General features: G+C 41.9%; 1 protein-coding gene and 1 long non-coding RNA gene across 4 annotated transcripts in view; one reads left to right on the top strand and one right to left on the bottom strand.

Moving 5' to 3' along the window:
- LOC146835263 (uncharacterized) overlaps positions 1-8,876 on the top strand; it is a 209,046-nt gene extending 200,170 nt beyond the window's left edge. Inside the window, exon 4 of the long non-coding RNA XR_014960701.1 lies at positions 8,165-8,876. This is a non-coding gene — a long non-coding RNA (uncharacterized LOC146835263). The remainder of the gene's footprint in view (positions 1-8,164) is intronic.
- LOC146835264 (neutral amino acid transporter 9-like) overlaps positions 1-21,226 on the bottom strand; it is a 519,311-nt gene that overhangs the window by 81,863 nt on the left and 416,222 nt on the right. For all 3 annotated transcript variants that reach the window (XM_085602846.1, XM_085602845.1, XM_085602847.1), the window contains one exon: positions 19,436-19,525. In XM_085602846.1, coding sequence (XP_085458972.1) covers positions 19,436-19,525 — 90 coding nt within the window. The remainder of the gene's footprint in view (positions 1-19,435; positions 19,526-21,226) is intronic.

Below are 21,226 nucleotides of genomic sequence, written 5' to 3' on the forward strand. Positions count from 1 at the left end.
ATGGCTATTCTAGCTTCCTGCAGCTAATCATAACACCTTATATCTTGTTTCAATAATGTTGCTTCTAGGTAGGTTTATTACTACAGAAGCCCTGTTCCGAACCCTGGGCTGACATTCTGAACAGTTTGGACAGCAAAGTACATTTCCAATAAGTTTAAAATTTAAGGGATTTTGAGGCAAATGCTTTTCTGGGCTTCACAAGAATTATGTGATGACTTGGCAATTTTCTTTGAAGATAAAATCAATAAAATTTTAATTGGACTTAAATCCTCTGTAGATGCCGATGCGCACAAGTACACTGGTGATGCCACTTTAATAAAGTGTGGCATAAGCATTAGGGAACACACAACAGTTCTGGATTATTTCCAGAATCCTACACAAGAGGAATTTAATGCAATTGCTGCTGGCATCTCCTATGGCTCCCCCATGGACCCACTCCCACACAAGTTTTGGAAATTGTTTGGTGGTAAACTTTTTCCGGATCTATATCATATTTGCTGTCTATCTTTAACTAAAGCGATAGTCCCGGACTGCTGGAAAAAGGCAGTTGTCTCTCCTCTGCTAAAGAAGAAAACGTTGGATCCCCAGTGCCCCTCCAATTACAGACCCATCTCTTTGCTGCCCTATCCAATTAAGATTTTGGAGAGGGTAGTGACAAAATCTCTCTCAGGGTATGTTGAGGAAAATTAGTTGCTGAACGAAGTCCAATTTGGGTTTCATCCCGCACATGGGACCGAGACTGCCTTGGTAGCAGTCTTGGATAACCTGAGAATTCGGGCTGACTGTGGTCAGGCAGCCTTTTTAGTGCTGCTTGACATGTCGGCCGCATTCGATACGGTTGACCACCGGATTCTGATTAAGAGATTGGAGGAAGTAGGTGTGGTGGGTAGGGCGCGAGACTGGCTGCAATCTTATCTCTCAAACAGACAGCAGGCAGTGACTATGCCACCTTTCACCTCCCAGCACAGGGATGTTAAACAAGGGGTCCCACAGGGCTCTGCCATTAGCCCAATTCTGTTTAACCTATATCTTCGCCCTCCTATTGCTTTAATAAAATCTTTTGACATTGATGTCATTAACTATGCGGATGATTCTCAGCTTGTCTTCGCTGCTGAAGGCAATAACGCAGTGTCTCTGGAAAAATGTCATAATTGTCTGCATAGAACAGCAGAATGGCTGAAGGTGAACTCCCTACAATTTAATGGGGAAAAAACTGAAGTCCTGTGCTGTACTGCAGGTAAAATTCAGCGTCCCCTTCCAGCAGATTTCTGGCCAGATTTGGCTAAGAATTCCTTAGTGCCCGCTAACACAGTGCACAATTTAGGAGTGTTGCTGGATAGTAACCTACAATTAGATTCCCAGGTTAATAAAACAGTGAGCACCTGTCTATCTCTGCTCCGCGCTCTTCGGAAGATTCTCCCGTTCCTACCTACTCAGGTTAGACCTTTAGTTGTACGGAGTATTGTTTTGAGTAGAATAGATTATTGTAATGCTTTCCTTTTGGGTGCCACAGCCTCTATTATAAAGAAATTACAAAGAATACAGACTATGGCAGCTAAGCTGGCATTAAACCGACCTTATAGAGCCTCTGCCACACTGGCCCTAAAAGACTTACATTGGCTTGCGGTTGTGCAAAGAGTTCAATTCAAGGCACTTTGTGTTGTCTATAGGGCACTACACAACACTGGGCCCTAAAGTACTACAAAGGAAGTTTGTATGGTACTCTCCTGTTAGATCCCTGCGTTCCTCCTCTGCATACCTGGTCTGTGTCCCCCATGTTTACAAAGCTCGAATGGGGGGCAGATCTTTCAGTTCCACTGCTTCCAGACTCTGGAATGCACTACCTCCGGAGCTCAGACCATTGAACACTCTGTCACGCTTCAGGAAGGAACTGAAAAACAGACTATTTCCCAGAGACTAGACTTTCGTTTATCTTAGCTTTGATATTTGTTGACTGGTAATCTAAGCGCCAGGATACCCTCTGGGTGACAGTCGCGCTATATAAGTGCACCTTACATTACATTACATTCACATTGAGTAACTGAATCTGGCCTAGTGACCGTTCTGACACTTCTGAATGCTGCCCATGTCCGCTGTCGTTCTTTCTGGTCTATCGGCCCCATTTAAGACTACCCATGCCTTACTCCTGCGCCATGTTAGAGGTAGCTAGGCCTATGCAAGTATTGTTTATCATGGGCCATTTCTTTTTCCTTACATTTCAGTTTGCTGCGCTGCCTCCACTTTCAAGCACACATTACAGGAAAGGTCTGTGACACATTTTCTACGTGTGTGGTGGCTACCAATATGTTTTCTTCTTTTTAAATTGAGAAATAGTTCTTGAACTGTAGTTGTCTAAAGTTGAATCTAGCAAGACAAAGGAAATGGTTGCAGGTGTATTGGAGGACCATAGCTCTTTTGTATACTGGCCACGAGAGCTCAGGCTTGCCCAAACCTTTAATGCTGATATGCGGCTTAGGATTCCATTTGACTACACTCTTTCTGTCACCCCAGGGAAGAGTGTTGATGTATGTACCTTTTCGAGATGAGGACTCTGGAGTAGTTTCTCGCCAAAAAACGCTTGAACACCCCATCAGGGATAACCAGTGCTTTATAAATGAAAACCTTTTCCCTCTTCTATCCCTCCGCTATCCTTCTCAATCCAAATAACTGATAAATATCCACCACTCAAATTACTTTCATATTTCACAATGCTAATTCATCACTAATCCTTATGGGTTCCGGAGTAGCGTGCTACTCGCCGAAAAAAGTGCTTTAACAACCCATCAGGGGTAAAAAACGCTATGTAAATACTAACCTGTTTCCCTCTTCTATCCTTCTGCTATCCTTCTGAAAACTGACTAATCTATCCACCACTCAAATTACTTTCATATTTTACTATACTAACTCAACACTAATCCTTTATGGGTTCCGGAGTAGCATGCTACTCGTCGAAAAAGCGCTTTGACGCCTCGTCAGGGGTAGTACGCGCTATATAAATGCAATTACAATACAGTACATTAAAAGCAACAAGAGCCGCACAAAAAATAAATACATATCCGGCATTAAGGCACGTTATTAATCTCATGTCTTTCATGCTAAGGGCCTGTGCTTCAGATTTATTGCCATGTGAAATCCGACTGATGATTGTCAGAAGCTGCGCTTGAGTCACATATTTTGGGTTTGATAGCCTGATGCTATGAAATCCTCTGTAGATTTATTTTGCGGCCCTGCCTTTCTGAAATGAAAAAAGAATGCATACCCGTAGCATGCATTTTTATCAGCACTGACCTGGAGAGCTGTCTGTAAATCTGCTTTCGAACTTAGTACTCATGGCCCAAGACTAACTACAGTGTGCACGTGCTGCTCTGCACGTAGTAACTGCCAGCACTCTAATTGCGTGGCACAGGACCTGGCAGCATTACGAGGAGCAGCCGGGCAGCAGGCATAGCAGGACATTCTGAACCCAGTCAGCACAAGGTTACGCAACATAATGTGACTAGCCCGTCATCCCTCAAAGATCAGGTAACTGGAGCAAATCATTTTCGGCGCTGGGAAGGCCATTGCTGATTTTGTCATTTGTGTGTTTGCCTTGAAAATGAGGACTCTGTGCATTTTTGTAGTGTTTTCATTGCTACAGATAGTTTGCACTAGCTCAGCTGTGGGATATAAGAAGTCCACATTTGTTAAAAGAAATAGCTGAAAGAAATAGCAGATACCTGAAAAGAAGGCAGTTTCTAAATCTACAAGTTGCTTTTGACTTTACCAAATTTAAAAGACTGGCTAACGAGAACCCTAAACAAAGAACGCTTTCAAAAAAGGATACTCTCATCCAGAATCACAAGTGTATGCACTTTGTGATTTAAAATGTGTTTAGCAGTGGGCTGAAGCAGGTTAGTTAATAGCAGGAAAGTATTTGTGTGTTTGAATTTCACATACTTGCTGCATTGTGTCAGCAAGTGTGTCCTTTCATTTCATTTCCACTAAATTCAATTACTTGATGAATGAACATAACAGTTGAAACTTATTGAGCCAAACATACATGCTGGTTGATTAAAGTGCCCAAAAGCAAAATGAGCAATAGTATGCTGCAGAAACCACTGTCCGGAAACCATTGTCAGTCTCCTTAATTAAATCCACTTATGGTAAAATCCTCCCTCGACCCACTACTCTGTATGTAATTGGCTTATTATGAGATGGAAAGGGTTAACTGTTTTGAAAAAAGATTTATCATTTAGGAGCTAAATTGAAAGAGTCATATATGACTTTTTCATTCTTCCACCACTGTTGCCTCTTGAGGACTTAAGAGTCATTCATGTTGTGCAAATGATTCGGTGCACACTTGTTAAAATGTAGAATGTTTAGGATACATTACAGGAAGACCTGTGCAAACAAGCCTGAAGTGGACAAATTGTTGACGGAAGCTGTAATTTAAAAATATGACATTGTTTCTATCTTCACATGGAGTTAATTTGTGATGTATTTTTCAATACTCAAGTCAATGTAAGTGGATGAATTAATGAGTTTCTAAGTGAACATGTTGGCAGCGCCCGCTTTAGCGCTCCTGGCACCTGATGCAACAATCTCTTTTGGCAGAGTGTACACCAAGCTTGAGGAGGTGGGGGTGACCACCATGTTCACATACACTCTGAAAGAACAAGTCCTTAAAACTAACAATGGCACGAGCTTTCACAGTGCATGCACAAATGGTGTGCCCCCAAGCTTTGCACTCAGTGATATGGTGTCCTTAATTGCTATTGTGTGTCTTGGACAGCACAGCTATGCATTGATGAGACAGGTCAAGAATGATATAGCCCTGTCACCCCTCGATATTACATAATTAATTACTGTATATTTAATAAAGCAGAGGTGTACTCTTTTCTTGCTTTTCCTCAGTATTTGCGTTTCTTCCTACCCTTCACACCTTACTCCTTCCCTTCTCTCCATTCTTCTTTCACGTTCTGCCCTACGTCCACGTATCTTCTTAAATCGCCACCTCCCATCATTAATTGCTTTTCATTTTTCACCTTCTCTTCTTTCCCTTCCACTCTCTTTTCACGCACTCCCCACAGTCTGCTCTTCTTCCCTTTCTCCTCTTTCCTTTTTTCATTCTCATCCTGCTCCACTCCAATCTCGCACTCCCCATCTCTGCTTTCCTCACTTCTCTTCACAATTTTTGTCTACCGTATCTATCTTTGCCTTCAGACCTCTCCGCCTTCCTCACTCCCACTTTTTATGTTTTTCCTTCTTGCACATTTTTTATATCCACTCCAGGAATCTGTGTTTGTTCTCAGAGTCATAAATTTAAATCTTGGTGTTGCAACTCAGTCTTTCATCTTTCTGAGGTCTATAAAATGTGTGCAGTTGAGCTGGATCACAACATTTTAAATTAATTGTCAAGGCTTCTTTTGATGAATATGTGCTTTACAAACATACATGGTATGTTAAGGACAGAAATGTATTTCAATCTTTTTTTTTCAATTTCTTTGCAATATTGCACTGTCATTATTCTCTCTGTACCTCCTGGACCCAGTAACTTTCATACTCGTATCCGTTCCCCGGACCTCCTTTCTTTCCTTCGTTCCATCTTTTTTCTTTTCCTTTTTTCTCTCCCTCAGCACCTCCAGCCATGCCTTCTTTCAGTTGTCTTTTGCTTCCTTATACCCTCATTCCATTCTTCCTTCCTTACACCCTCATTCATTCCCCATCCTTCCTTCCTTGGTGCATTTACTCCTTCTTCCTACATTCATTTCGTACTTTCTTTTTTCCTGCTATTTCCTTCATCCCTTCTTTAATTTCTTCCTTTCTTATCCCCATGCCTTCCTTCTGCGTTTCTTCCTCCTTTCCTTTCTTCTTTCTATTCCTCTATCACACATCATTGATTTCCTTTCTCCTTCTATCCCTTAATTTCTTATTTTCACATTATTTTCTTATTTCTTCCTTCTTTCATCCATTACTTATTTCCTCACTCCAGTACCCCCTTCCACCCTACATTTGATGCTGCCTTCTTTAATGAATTCCTTCCTTCATCCCTTCCTTTCTTTTAAACAGCACAGTACAAGCACATTCTCTTTAGTTTGCAAAACTGCCTCAAGTCCTCTATTGACCTTTCCTAAAGCTGCATTTTCAGATTTGCACACATTCTCTTATTTGAGATAACTTTTAAGTTGTTGTCATAGGCTTCCCATATGTTACATTATGTTATGTTGCAGTATTGATTTGATTAGCACACTAATCACCCAAGAGGGTATCCAGGCACTTGGGCAGGTGTGTAGGTGGGAGGTCCTCGAAGTGCTTATGTGAAGAGCCAGGTCTTCAGCTTCTTGCAGAACTCAAGATGTGAGGAGGTGGCTAAGATGTATTGTGGCTTGATGATATGGGTGGAACCAATAAAGGAAGTGGGTGGAGCCTCTGGAGGAAGTGGGCAGAGCTGGACAAGTGGGTGTGGCCTCCTCAAAAAATTTGAGCACCTGCACTTAATATTTTACAAATTAAGCACTGCACAGCTCTAGAACCCATTAGAAGAGAATTAGAGGACATTTTTGAACTCAAAAGGGCAATATAATACAATAATCAGACACATTGATTGATGCCAAAGAAGCGCTTGAAAAACCTGAGAGAACAAAAGCAGATTTTCAAAAATTTTCAACAGAAAAAGAAATCGGCAAAAGTTTCATGTGACATCAAAAACTATGATAAAGATAAGACACACCCTTATCTGTTAGACAAATACTTCACCACCCCGTCGCAGGCACCACAGAGAAACTACACAGGCTCATAGGGCAGATTAAAAAAACGATAGATGGTCATTTTTTCCGAATCCTCAGCCGAATCGGACAATTTTGATCACAGGGAGGGGACAAGCAAATCAACACAAGCTCAACAAGCATCTAATTTGTTTGCCAGAGGTCAACACGGTTACAGAGGCAGGAACAAGAACAACTTCCCCCCCCCCCCCCGAGGGAGCGTCAAATGAGATGGAAATTCTACCGCTGGCGCCCCCATAATTAACCATCCAATCCACTGAGATACCCATCTTTAACCTCTCACAACAGATACCCATCTTTAACCTCTCATAACACCAGCTTTACTCAACAGAAATATACTTACTCAGTAAAGGCCTCCCGTTTGTGATCACTAGAAAACCAAACTGGTTCATCTCCATGGAAATCTTACGATTTTTTAGAAAAATCTGATTGAAGTACTTTTTTATGAATAAAGAAAATGCTATGACCCTGGACACTACTGGATAATGGGGCATATTAACAAGCCAGGCGATAAAATTATCGCCGCTTTAGCGGGAGAAAACTGCCGCTAAAACGGCGATAATGGGCTTGATAATATGCTCTATGGAATTCCAAATGAAACCCATGTTAGATGTGAAGGACGTCTAACATGGGCTTCAATTTGAATTCCATAGAGCATATTATCAAGCCCATTATCGCCGTTTTAGCGGCAGTTTTCTCCCGCTAAAGCGGCGATAATTTTATCGCCTGGCTTGTTAATATGCCCCTAAATCCTTAATCTACCTTCCAACTACCATCTAATCTGATGCCCCCAGAGATTACCACTTTTGAAAGGCTAGTGCTAAAGGACTTTGAGACACTTAAGAGCAATCTCCTTTTCATACCTTACAACATTAGTCTCCCAGAAAAGAAAACCCTAAGGGAGCTCAAGGCTAATGAGGAAATTGTGATTAAACTATGTGACAAAGGAGGTGGTATAGTTATCCAAGATAAAACTAACTATGATAACAAGATTCCCCACAAACAGAGCAATACTGACCACTATGAACCCCTCAACCAAAACCCTTTACCTGAAATACAGGCCAGGATTCAACCCTCATTAAAGCAGCAAAAGAAGAAGGGTTTATCATCTTATCTACGACAAACCTGTCATTAGAGCCACCACTGTTCTCATTTAAACAAGGATGTAACATTAAAGAATCACTAGTGAGGGCATATAAACACAGACGAAGCGACAAACCCATACATCTTCTCTTGAACCTTCCACCAGTACATGGTCACAACAAGTGTAGTAACTGCTTAGCGTGCAATCTGACAACAATTACTAAAACTTTAAACCATTCAAACATCCACCAAGATCTCAATTTCTTTTCCCATTGTAACTCAAGTAACATTATCAATTGTATTTGTTGCCCCTGCAGCCTGATCTACATTGGACAAGCGACCCAAAAGGTGAAGGCCAGGATCTCCCAACAAAGAAGAAGAATTCTCTGCAAAGTCACCACGGCACCCCTGGTGGATCATTTTCTATTGCAAAGACACACAGAAAATGACTTCTCTTGGCATATGATCAACATCCAATACCTGCCCAACAGATTGGAATGTAAATGGAATTCCAAATTCCAGTCAATAGGCAATGGCACCCTAATATAGAGACTCATTCATTCCCTTTTATCTTCCACCTGGATGGCCCACTTTGGCAAAATCTGAAGTTTAATTTTTCTATGTGCACTATTTCTATGTGCACTACTTTTTCTATGTGTGTCCTTCATCCCATGTCCACAGTCCAATTTATGTCTTGGGAACTCATTTTGATTTAATTCTTTGTAATTGTTTTTTTTAGCCCTGGCTTTTCAGTTATAGTTTTTCAGTTATGTGTTAAGTATTCCCATTAATCGACTCTACAGCTAATGGCAAATATGTGGGTATTGATTGAATTCCTTTTCCAGTATAGGCTGCCATGCATTATGTCCAGTACCCTTTGATAAGACCATAGCTACTTGTACACTCCAGCGGTCCATCACTACACCCCTCTTCACTAAAGTGTGACCACTGGATCTCGTTTAAACACCACAAAAAAGTATAAGAGTGGTAAATGTAAGCAATGAATTAATAAATTGTCATACAGTATTGATTACCTGCCTGTTTCTTCTTTACCAGGGTCAACAATTATTATTGATTTTGTTATCAATTTTTTAAGACAGTTTTTCTACTGGTACTGATGCCCAAGTGAAGCACTGTTTTTCCATAATATATTACATTACCACAGGTTCTCTGAAATTTTGGGGTCACTCTTAATACAGACTTTCCAGGAGGCTTTATAACTATCCACAATGAGTTCCTGAAAATGCTATTTCATGTCAACGGTAACATGTGGGAGAATCATTTGGACCATGTCCCACAAGTCGTGATGTAACGATCGAGAAGGCAGGCTTCCAAGCATGTTGACTCTCTGTCAGAGGGGGCTGAAGGGAAGGCACCTCCCGATTAGGCCCCTGAGTGGAAACATAATGGAAAGCAACAAGCTGATTGATCGCCAGAGGAGAGGAAGGCTTCTTCCACGCTGCCATGACGGGTAACAAAAAAGCCGCACTGAAGGGGGGACGAGGATCCGAAGAGTTTAATGAGGGCAGGAGAACCTCATTCAGAGCATTTGTCTTTGTCTCCATCACTGGCAACTATAATTCCAATACCTATACAGCCTTTAGCATGCCTTTGTGCAAAGACACGACCTCTGGCATTGGTGTTCCAGTGTGGAAGTCCATACCCAGCTCAGGTGAGATGTCTAAACAGGTGTCTAAACGCTGGCTGAAGACAGGCCTTGAAATCCAAGGGGATCCTGATCAGGTATACCCCCAGTGATATACTACAAAGAGTTAGCATCTCTGCCAAATATTTAATGGAGGTGTGCTCTATAAGCCTCTTCTTCATGCAACGTCGGGCCTTTCTGCAAAAGTGAATCTAAGGCTCAACGTCGAACTGCAGCTCCGGAGGTGTCATGTCTGGAGCCAGAGGTTGTGGCGGCATGGGAGGCAGGGGTTTCTCAGCAACATACCCAGTGCCGTGGATGGCGCCAAGAGGCGGATCTCCAGTCCAAAGCAATATGACAAAGGCAAATCAATGTTCCACTGCTGCAGTGCCGAAGGCTGTCGGCTGAAAAATCATGAAGAGTGGCAGACTTGATGGGGCTGGAGGTGCGCTGGATGGTATCAAGGCTTTGGTGAAAATGGAAATATATCACATTCCAAAACACTGCTGGTTCCAATCCCAGAGTCGAGAATTCAGGAGTCGGCATCTAAGGCTTGACAGATGTGCTGGTGCCAAAGGCTCTGATAAAAGAGGTCTGTCCAGTGCTGGGTCCACAGAAGGAGCAGGGCTGTGTGGAAGTTCCATCAGCATCAAGTCAACAAGATCCAGCTCCAAGAACGAAGGTCCTGCGGGGGATAAAGAGCAATGAGAAGACTTACCTCTAGCACATTTCTTCTCCTTCCTCCTATGCTTCCTCTTCTTTTTTCTCGAAGATGAAGATGGAGAGCAGGAACCAAGCCAGGAGTACTTCTGGGGTCAGTGTTTATCAAGTCAAGTCAAATAGTTTATTGTATATGATTACTTAAAATCGTTACAATTTACATTTTTTTTAATTAAAAAAAATAATATATATATATATATTAAACTTAATATTCCATCAAATACCAATTTTCAGCGATGCGTTTTACAATATTTTTAAATCTGAATAAAGTTATAATGCACATAAAATGTTGTCTAACGGTTTAAGCAATCTGTGAAAGTTCTATTATTTAAAACTTAAAAAAATGTATATATATTGTCTAGAAGTAAATTTACTAGATCCTGTGTGAGATAAAATGTCCATATAAAATGCCAACTATACTATAGGGTCAGTGTTTATCCTTCTCTTGGGCCATGAAGAGTTCGGCTTTCTGCTCTTTGATGGGCTTGGGCTGCATGCTGAGGCACAAGGAGCAGGTCTTCGAGTCATGGTCAGACCCCAAGGAACCATAGAAAGATGGCATGGGGTCCATAATGGACATCTGTCTCTCACAGTCCCTACATGGTTTAAACCCAGACTTCTTGAGGGGAGATATTGTACTGCATTTAAATTATAAATTTGGTGCGACAAAGTTCCTCAGAGAGTAAAGTTCCGGATCTGCATCAAATGCTGCAGCAACAAGAACGAGCTGCAAACTGAACCAAAACAGGAATACAGGAAAAATGTCTAAGGAGATAAAAAAGACAAATCGAGATCATAGCAGTGCACAAACTCACACATAGGGAGCATCAGTGTATGCCCCACGGTGAAATGTCCGCAAATCATATATTAGCCACACTGCAGGTGCATTATGTGACGAAACAGGCCATTAGTTGTGTGGCCTGCACAAAGAATGGGTCCACATTCGCCCTCCACTGGGAACCAAATACCTCATTGTAGCACTTGTCTTTCTCAGGGTGGCAAAGTAGTGTCTACTGAGAGGAGGTGGTTTGGGCTAGTAATCACCATTAACTGGCAAGCAATAATAACAAACAATAAATAATTGTCCAGTCTGTGCTTTTGCTCAGCCTGATGGGTTTCAGTGGTGGGGAGCCTGGAGTTGGCGTCCGAAGCCCCCATAAATGAGATCCAGCCTGTGGTTAAGATACCCGAGCCATCTGAAATCAGGGATGGAGACCCCATGCACGCCCCCTCCCAGGGTCGGAAAATTCATGCCAGTCCTTGCGCCTGCCCACGGGCCCTGGCCCACCCTGGGGGTTTGAAATCCTCAAACTGCAGCGCTTCACGTGCTGTGGGCCTCGCTTGGGGGTCAAAGGTCAAACCCTTAGTTCTACTGTATCTCAGGACTCATAGGGCCATTTTGTTCGATCTTTGGCTCATTTTACTCCTGGTGGGGAGCCCTAGCCACTTGGAGCCCTTTCCTTAAGACTTCTGGCCTCTAAAGTGGCACGCTTTGCAGGGAGCTGGTTCCACTGGCTCCCTGCGCCAGCCTTTTCTTCTTTTTCTACTTTGGTGCTTCTTTCCTTGGTGCAAAAGTCCATCACTAGTCCTTGAGGCAGGCTTCTCCAATGAGTAGCTTTTTTGATTTGATTTGATTTGAGAAGCTTATGAGCCTGTGTCTACTCCAGGCCACTACACTAGAAGCTTTTTGCTTTGTTGAATCAATATATATGTGTGTATTTTCAATACCGATAATTTCCATTCTTTATTTACGGCTGATATTGGACTGATAAATCGCAGAGCATTGGGAGAATTATAACTAATATTATTACCTTGCTATTATTACCTTAGTTGCCAGGGGCATTGCAGCTGTGGCTATTATACATTAACCTTGTAGAGTCATCCACAATTTTGAAAGCCTTTTTAAAATTATTGCTGATAATCCTGCACTGAGTTGATCATGGCTGGTAATCCTGCATAGGGTGGTCACTAAAATAATCTTTTGTTATGTATATGCTACAAATATGGTTTTGCTTGTACATAAGTAGTTCTAACTACTGCAAAGGTTGGAGACCCCTGCCTTATGGGGTTTAAGGGGACCAGCTCCCCTGGTCCTGGGGAGAGACCCACTGGTCCTGGGGTCAACTGTAGTCAGAGTCCTTAGTCATTAGGGGGTTCCTCCTTCCAGATGTCCATGGTTGCTGCCTCTAGTCTCAGTTTCCAGTTCCAACAAAAAGCACAACAATAGAGCTCTTCTTCTTGTGCTAGACTTCTTAAGTGAAGGCGGAAAGTTCTAGAAGCCAGGCACCCCTGCCCAATCCAAAGGGTGCCACATCACCTCTCCGCCCCTGTCCCAACCTTCCTGCACTGCATGCTGGGATATTTTACGATGGATTCACCCAGGTCACTAGTCACATCTCCTCTGGCGGCCTCAGCTCCGCTACTCTCTGACATCACTGCCAGGGCCTTTCCCACCAAGACTTCAAAGAAGAGTCCCCGCCTGTGTTGGCTCTGGGTTCCCTTCTTTGTACAGTGTGACAGCTAACTGGCTGATGCAGATCCTTCTTTCCACCCCTTTCCTCTTAAGGAGCATAATGAAGCACAATTGTTCCCTTTGTGTGAGGAGGCCTTTATTTCTGCTGCTGGAGAGAAATATAATAAACTTGGCACAGCAGGGTGGCAAAAGGCCTGGGCTCTGACCTTGAGCTGAGCCAGAGATTATGATAATTCTGGATGACCCATAACTTGTACACATATCTTCTCAGAACTCTCAGATTTGCTTTTGGTGTACATATTTCACTCCATTTTGATCACTGGACCTTGTAGGCCAAAGGGGAAGCGAAACTGCACTCTAAGGCAGTCTTCCCACTCTGTGTATAATGAAATGTCACTGCAGACAAGACAGTAAACCACAGTAACTTTCCCTATGAATGTACACTAACATTATAAGTCCTACCCCAGGAAAATAACTAAACCTGGAAAAATTGCCCTCTGTGCCAGGCTACCTGTATGCAGCTACTAGGCTGCACAAAATAGTAGCCTTACACGCGCAGCCCTCACACGTGTGCACACATGCACAGTTCATTTACCATGTTTTTACCATGCGTGAGTCACCAGTTGGGAGGCTTACCCACAGTAAAAAGGCCAAAAAACAGGTGATACAAAAGCAAAAAATCTGAACGGGTTACATGGGCAGAGCCCATTTTGTTATTCATATTATCTGTTATTTTGCCTAAAACTATTATTTTTACTTCAAATTGCCATATATTATTTATGTTAGATCCCATACCCAATACTCCAGCAGTATTCTATGCATGTTTGAACAGTCAGTTAAGTTTAAATCTTTTCTTGACTATCAAAAGAGGTAGCCATAAAAGTACAATCACATTAGATTTAAAAAAAAACAGTTTGCAAAAGACAGATACAATCACAATTATTAAAATAATTTCATTTCTTATATTATATCAAGACACATTCACATGTTAATAGGCTTCAAATTAGACATGGCATTATTATTGCTTAAAGGAAAATCAACTACAGAATTATATAAATCAATTCAATTCGTTTCTACTCTATTCTGATATTTTTCCTCTCATTGATTGATTTCCAAATGAACAGGGCAATGTTGTAACATATCAGGGGGTCACCTAGTGTCACCAGAAATGTCATTGCTACTTTATGTGACCTAATGTTATGGGTGACAAACAATGATTTAAGATAAAAACATCTAAAATTCTGATAAACGTTACAAAACAACATAAAGTCCAATGTGCTCTGTTTACTTTTTTTATCGCACGGACATGGGGCCTCATATATGAAAAGTGACGCATCGCTGCGAGAAAACAGCGATGCGTCACTTTTCATTGCGCTCTCCTTGCGACACCAATGATGCGCCATATTTACTGTATGACGCATCATGTCGCAAGGAGTTACAGATACGTCAGTATTTCTGACGTATCTGTAGTGATGCAACTCCAGCAATGGGTCTTTACACATCGGCAAGTCCCATGTGAAATGTGCCTGCATCAGTCTTATTGACGCATATGCGTCCTAGAAGTGGCGCAGTGAAATCTTATAAATTTCACTGCGTCACTTCTACAACCCTTTCTTGCGTCGGAACGCCCCTCCCTGCATTCATTATACCTGGCGCAGGTATAATGTGACGCAGGGGTTTACAAAAGAGACGCATCTATGGAGATGCGTCACTTTGTAAATATGGTGCAACAAGGCTCACTTTTTACACCGCTGGTTTGTCACAAAAAGTGACGCACCGGCGGCGCAAAAGTGATGCAAGGGTTCATAAATAAGCCCCATGGTACCTCATCAGATGGATGAGTCCTCATTTGTGTTTTGGAAATCCTACAAGGTGATGAATAATGCCACAGCTCAATCTTAGTAGCACAAAAAGGTGCTGGGCATAGTTCACATATGACAAATAATTATTAGCACCCTCCTCTAAGCCATACGATAAGTAAAAGACAAAAGTAAATTTATTTCTCTCAGCCTTTGATCTCGGATCCAACCTATATTGTAGATAGGAGTCTCTGATCTCCTTTGTATGGGAAAATATTTTTGATGTCTCTGACCATACTGATATTTTGTACAAATGTTCTAAAGAGGAATTAATATAGTGTAGCCACGTAACTTTTAGTGCATTGTTCAGTTTAAGACAATCTAAAATAATCGATTTAGTAAAAGCCGTTTCTTCCCTTTTCCAAATGGAGCCCCACAATAACAGTGGTCTGACCAATAAGAGACCTACTAAAAACTGGAGACCCACCTCATGATGTGCAATAGTGTTTGAAGAAGATGGCGGTAAATATAACAAAAGTTTCAGGATTTGCCCTGCCCCATTAAGAGCTATACTTGCTCCTTTAGTTTTATATATAGCTACCATCCCATTAATTGGATGATTCCCTAATTTAGAAGAAAATGTAAAAATTCCCTGTGTTGCCCTGCACATTTTAGCACTGGTATTAAAAATATGTTGGGACCAAGAGCCATTATTCGAAAATAAAATGCTACAATAGCAAAAGGAATGAACTAAGTGTGGAAATATACACGGAATTCTGCGCTCCGCAATTCCATTCCGTCTCACCACAACAGAAACCTCACTAACCCTTGGTAAAACAAGCACCTCTTTTATTACATTACACTAAACTCTAGAATCTTGCCCCATAATGCTTTGCTGGGCCTTTGGTTGGCATTGGATTTTTGCCCATAACTTTGCTTGGGGTGGTCCTAGGAGGATGGGACCACCACTGAATCGTTCAGCAAGATATGCTCTTTGTGTTCAAGGTATCTGCTTGCCCTCCCCCTAGGCAAGGGGCGACCCCAAAATCATCACCTCTCTCATTGCCTGATTTTTTCTCAAAGTTCACTTTAGTGAATTGGTTATATGCTTTTGTAAAGGTAAAGTTTATTTACCAAAGGGTTGTGGATGCAGTAGATAACTCCATTGCGTAACACAAAGACTTCTGTGATTTAAGTGAGTTTAACAAAATGCGTAGTTATCAAATCTCCGCAACTTCTGCACTCGTTGCCCAGTGTTATAATTAACAGTATTGATTGGGCTATTCTCAATAAAGAAAATTTGGGGGGGGGGTTTGGTTTTAGCCCACACATCATGGTATATGTTTTGGACTTATTAATTACCGTTTTCCTTTGTTCATGAATGCTGAAAATGCATCCATCAATCTCTGGAGACCTACCGAAGTTCTTGCTAAGAGTATAATTAAACGGGCATCGGACGACCTGCTGCCCTGGGGGCATCGGCCTGTATTTTCTGCAAATGATTATCTATCCTATTAATAAAAAGGGAGAATAATATTGGTGCTAACACGCATCCTTGATGTATCCCCGCCCCACTTTGAATATGGATGAACATTCCCCCAGGGGGCTGAAACAAACTTGGCTAGTTAAATTATCGTACAAACGCGAGAGAAACCCAATAATCGCCCTTGGTGCTCCCATGAAGATCAGGGTTGGCCAGAGTAAATTATGATCCACCAGCTCAAATGCACTACTTAGATCGGCAAGGCATAAATATATGGTGCCTGCCTTAGCCATGGTATACTTGCCGATAAGTAGCTCTAAGTTAGTGCATTGCTCAATGGTCTCTAGTCATTTCCTGAACCCAAACTGCACCGGGATTAAAACCGAGTACTCCAATGCCCATTCCTCGAGTCTTAGCAGCAGGACCCTGCTCATCACTTTCAAGGCAGTATCTAAAAGTGAGATTTGGTGATAGTTTCTAGGGTCTGTTTTATCCCCTTTTTAAAATATTGGTATGATGATCGATTCTCCCCATGTCTTTGGAATTATATCAGTAGCAGCTGAATTAAACACCCGAGTTAGGATGGGTCCCCATAATATAGGGGCAGCTTTAAAAACATCCGCTGGGACACCATCTGGTCCTGGGGCCTGCCTGGGGTCCTGGATTGCCTGGAGGACTTCCTCGTTGGTGATATTCAGAGGGAGATGTCTTCCCTCACCTATCATCCATTCAGACACTCTCATCATCTCCCCATTATTGTTAAAGATTTCTGAAAAGTGTTTCACCCAGTTATCTGAAGAGACAAAAGAACAGAATTCTGGGATTGTATCACTCTTCAGAAAGGGGAGCGTTTACTGTATCCCCAAAAAGTTTATTATACTTGGTTTTTGCAGAAATAACCAAGTTTTTCCATGCCTCAGCCTTAAGTATCTTTCTCCAGCGGATATAGCTATTTTTTACTCACGCCGTGGGGTTTGGGTGGTTAATAAGTCTTTTGGTGATTTAGACAGGGCATGCATTAAGACCTGTAGGGCTTTAGTGAAAGCGCCGTCGAACCACCCCTTTTAATTGTTGTATAGAGGCCCAGGGTTCCTTGTTAGAAGGGATTTAATGGAATTTGTGATGGTACAGAAATTCTCGGTCACAAATAGCGGGATGATTTCATCCTGAAGACAGTATGTTATTTCCCTATGATTAGAAACTACTATTTTCCTCACACTCAAGCATGGGTCAACATCTGTCCATTTAATTCTAGCGCCATTTGTCCTGACCGGATTAATGTGATTTGCTCAATCAAATACATCATTCATTTTGCCCCAAAAGAAGAAAGTTAGTTTTAACAGATTATGATCACTGAATAATAAGGGTACAACACTAAGGTTACCACACATGCAAACGGCAGGGGCAGACACTTATAAATGGTCTATAATGGAGTATAGATTTCTACCTATAAAAGTTGTGGCTAAATCCCCATTTGGACCACAGCCCCCCTAAGAAGTTAAAAATCATATTTAGCGATCATCTGATTTAGTGCTTTCCCATAGTCGTTATAACAAAAGTGATCAATTCCCTCTCCATTCTCATATATGTTGCCACATGCCTTGTTGTTGGGTACTCCGCATACCTGTAGATTAAAATCTCCTGCCCACAATAGGATGTTCTTCGTATTAATTGGGGATAAAAAAGTTTCTAGGCCATGATCAAGAGCTGGTACCACATTACGTTGTGAAGAATCAAAAATATTGTTGTAGAAATGTACAAATATTAGATCCCCCCGCCCCTTTTTACTTAGCCACAACATTTGTGCGTGAGGGCCCACGGATGCAACCTTTTTTAAATTGATGGAGATTTTATTGGAAATAAGTGTTTGTAATCCCCTTTTTGCTCGTCCGGCTTGTGATCTTATAGCTACTAAGAGATGTGAGGAATATCCTTCCACGTGTATCGGACTAACACACCACGTTTCTTGTAGACATATAATATCATAGCTAGAAATGGAGTTAACCCAATCAGTATTTGTAGTCTTGTTTGCTAGTCCATTCACGTTCCATGTTGCAAACTCAAACCCTTCTATCTGGGGACGTTCTACCAGGTAAGTCGTTGATACACTTTCCGGGTTACTAAGGTTATTATCACTGATAGTCTTATCGCTATTGGCTACTACCAACCCCTGGATGGCAGGTACCTGCATGGAAAGTGCACACATTTTTGGGGATTGCTGCTTTATCTGGTTGGCTATGGAATTGCTTTTGTCAAACCCACACTGGTGCTCCCTGGAGTCCCCCACACGGCTTGATTTAGTGCAAAGTCATTTGTTGTCATCTAATCTACTCAGCGCTTCATATCTCTTGGGCATTGCAAATTCCGGGCCATGAGGCGGGTACAAGCTTTGGGTAGCCCTCTCAATTGGAAAGTTCGATACACCACTGTGGCATTGATCTAAGCCCCTCAGGTGTTGGTAGAAAAAACCCAATGAGAGTATGCTCACGTCTGATATCTCCAACGGTAATGCCTCTGTCTTTTTGAGGATACCACCGGCTGTTCTAGGGCTCCTAAAAATAATTATAACGCAGTCGCCCCCAAGAGTTTTTCCCAGAGGCCCAATCCACCCTACTCTCCTTGTGAGCAAGATTTCATGTGCTCTACCAGGCGAAAATAAATGTCTGTTGCTAAGCCAATGAACTACCTTATTCGTCAGACATTCTGTGGTTTCCCTAACCCCTGGTTTTAGAGGCGGGACGTTGACTAGAACAGCCATATAAGGACAACTAGCGGGTGGAAAATTGATGGTGACTAGGTCTTGTGGGGACAGACTGATTCCGGTATTAGGGGGGGGTTGATTTGGACCTCTTTTATGTTGTACCCTGATGTCTGTCCTATAAAGTTTACAATTAGGATCTGATATGTTTCTGCTAGACAACACATCTATTCTGGGGTAAGATGGGCCCTCGGAGTTTGGGGGCTGGACAGTCACTGTATATATTATTCATTTGCAGGATATGATAGGATGGAGAGGAAAATCTAGACTGATTCACACCTCTATCTGCAAAGTCAAGTAGAGTAATAAATGGTAGGTCCTAGCCTGGGTGACAGATAGCCAAAGGAAAAAAGTAGACCAGAGTAGAGGAGGAAATAAAGAGTATTTCTGAGAAAAAGTAATTCATTTACTGCCCTTGCTCCCATCTCCTTATTAGACGTAAGAATATTTTTCATCATTCAGGACTGTTGAAAAAGAGTGGCTGCCAGCAGATGTCTACAGACAAAGCCCAGTGCCTCTGATTCAACGTGGACCTCAGTATTTCATATGCTGCAGGTTGATGCCAGACTTTGTGAGATGCATGAATCTAAGGGGCACATATATTTCCAAAAAACACATCCTTTAGTATTAGCCATCATCAGTGCCAAGTGCTTCTCTCCCATGAGGAGAGGAACCTTGCACAAAACACATGCTTCATTGGTTACACTCACCTGATGATGCTTCCAATGTTGGGGTAGAACTTTGCCATCAGTGAGCCAAGGGCCACCAGGAAAATGTTAAGGGCTAACACATGGAAAAAACTAAAAACAAACAAGAAGATACATCCAGATAAGTTTCATATAATTTGCATATATTTTCATTTATGAATTCACAGTATGTATTCCCCAACCAAGGAGGGTTGTGTTGTGTGCAAGCACTAGGATTTTCTAGTGCCCAGGATTCTCTGTTGCACAGTTCTAGGTTTCTTGCATGCATATGCTTTAGACTTCTTTTTTATGCTAACATGAGAACCATAAAGATATGCACTACTTTGTTGCTCACACTGGGGATCCTTCACACCCTTGGGGTACTTGCACACTCTTGTGATTTGCACTGACGTCTGGAATTTAAACAGCCCTTGAAAGCTAGGGCTATGTTAACAAACATTTTACACAGGTGCTCACATGACACATTACAAAGCAAAACTTGCAAGAGATTCATAATTCGTTATAATAACTTTAAGCTAGTGCTTAATCTGTAAAAATCATGAGTGCCAAGGCCCTCGTCAGGAGGCCACTGCAGATTTTACCACCCACTACCCCAGCCAGCACAGCCTGTGTCAGTACCAACACAACTCCTAACCATCCCACTCCTTCAAGAGTAACATTTGAGACTATTATAGGCCCCCAAAGCTATAAGAATGACTTGGGTGTCAGGTATTAGTCATTTTCAATGTATATTGAATCAACAATCAATTGTGATTATGCTCATCCCTAAATTAGACAAACATTGCCACCCTGTGGAAGACTGTCATGTGTGGTGTTGACAATTAAGTAACCACTGGCTGAAATTAAGCCCTGCAAAGCACAAGTGCGTTAAGCGAGCACCGCACAAAATTTGTTAATATACTGCTCGGAATGCTTTTCCCTCTGCTTACTAAATCTCGATAGCCACTGTATTTCTAACATGCACTCTCCTGCTAGTCCCCAATGTGTACCTCTCTTTCTGATTTATGCTAGGCAATCTCCTATATGATATCTGTCTTCAGCAATGAATTATGCGCGTGACATACGATTGCTGACAGTGTTCCAGGTATCCACACCATCTCCAAGCGCATGTGCCGGCATAGAGTAAAGGGCGGCATAGGAGCTCTGTTGGTACCTCCTATGGAGGTTCCCACTTAGGCACCTTGAAGAAAGGAACCCAAAGCATTGGCCTACAAGCGAACCACGTGTATTTTTTTATGCACACATAGAAACCTACACATATGTATACAAATTCCCAAATCACATTTGTTCAATATGTGGCGGGATGTGGACATGTATTTAGCTAATAAAGCTGCATTGCCCATTAATTCCAATGTGTGAGGTGCATAGTGGTCCAACTCAGCATTGAATGTTTACTTATTTACTCGCCTATACTTGGCTTCCACACATGCTGCACACTTGAACAAACTCTGGTCCCTATTTGCTATTCTGGTGCATAAAGAAGCTGCTTTATCCTGAATTTTTGAGTACATTATATAATAATTCAGTAGTACTTTTAACGTACTGCAAAATGCTATTAGTAGTAAATTAGGCAGGGAAAGAAGGGAGTGGCTGGAAAATGGGAAACACTACAAAATGAAAGGGGTTAAGGGAGAAGTAAAGAAGGGTTTAGGTAGGAACATGCACCCTCCCACATAAGAGTAAGCCAATTCCTATTCATAAACTGCACTTCTGAGGTTACTAAAGCCAGAAAGGACCCAAAACTGTTGTTAATCTACTCAAACTGAGAGCTGGAATAAATCCAACACCACACAT

This window comes from Triturus cristatus, chromosome 4_2 (genome assembly GCF_964204655.1).
Source record: "Triturus cristatus chromosome 4_2, aTriCri1.1, whole genome shotgun sequence".
NCBI classification, from domain to species: domain Eukaryota; kingdom Metazoa; phylum Chordata; class Amphibia; order Caudata; family Salamandridae; genus Triturus; species Triturus cristatus.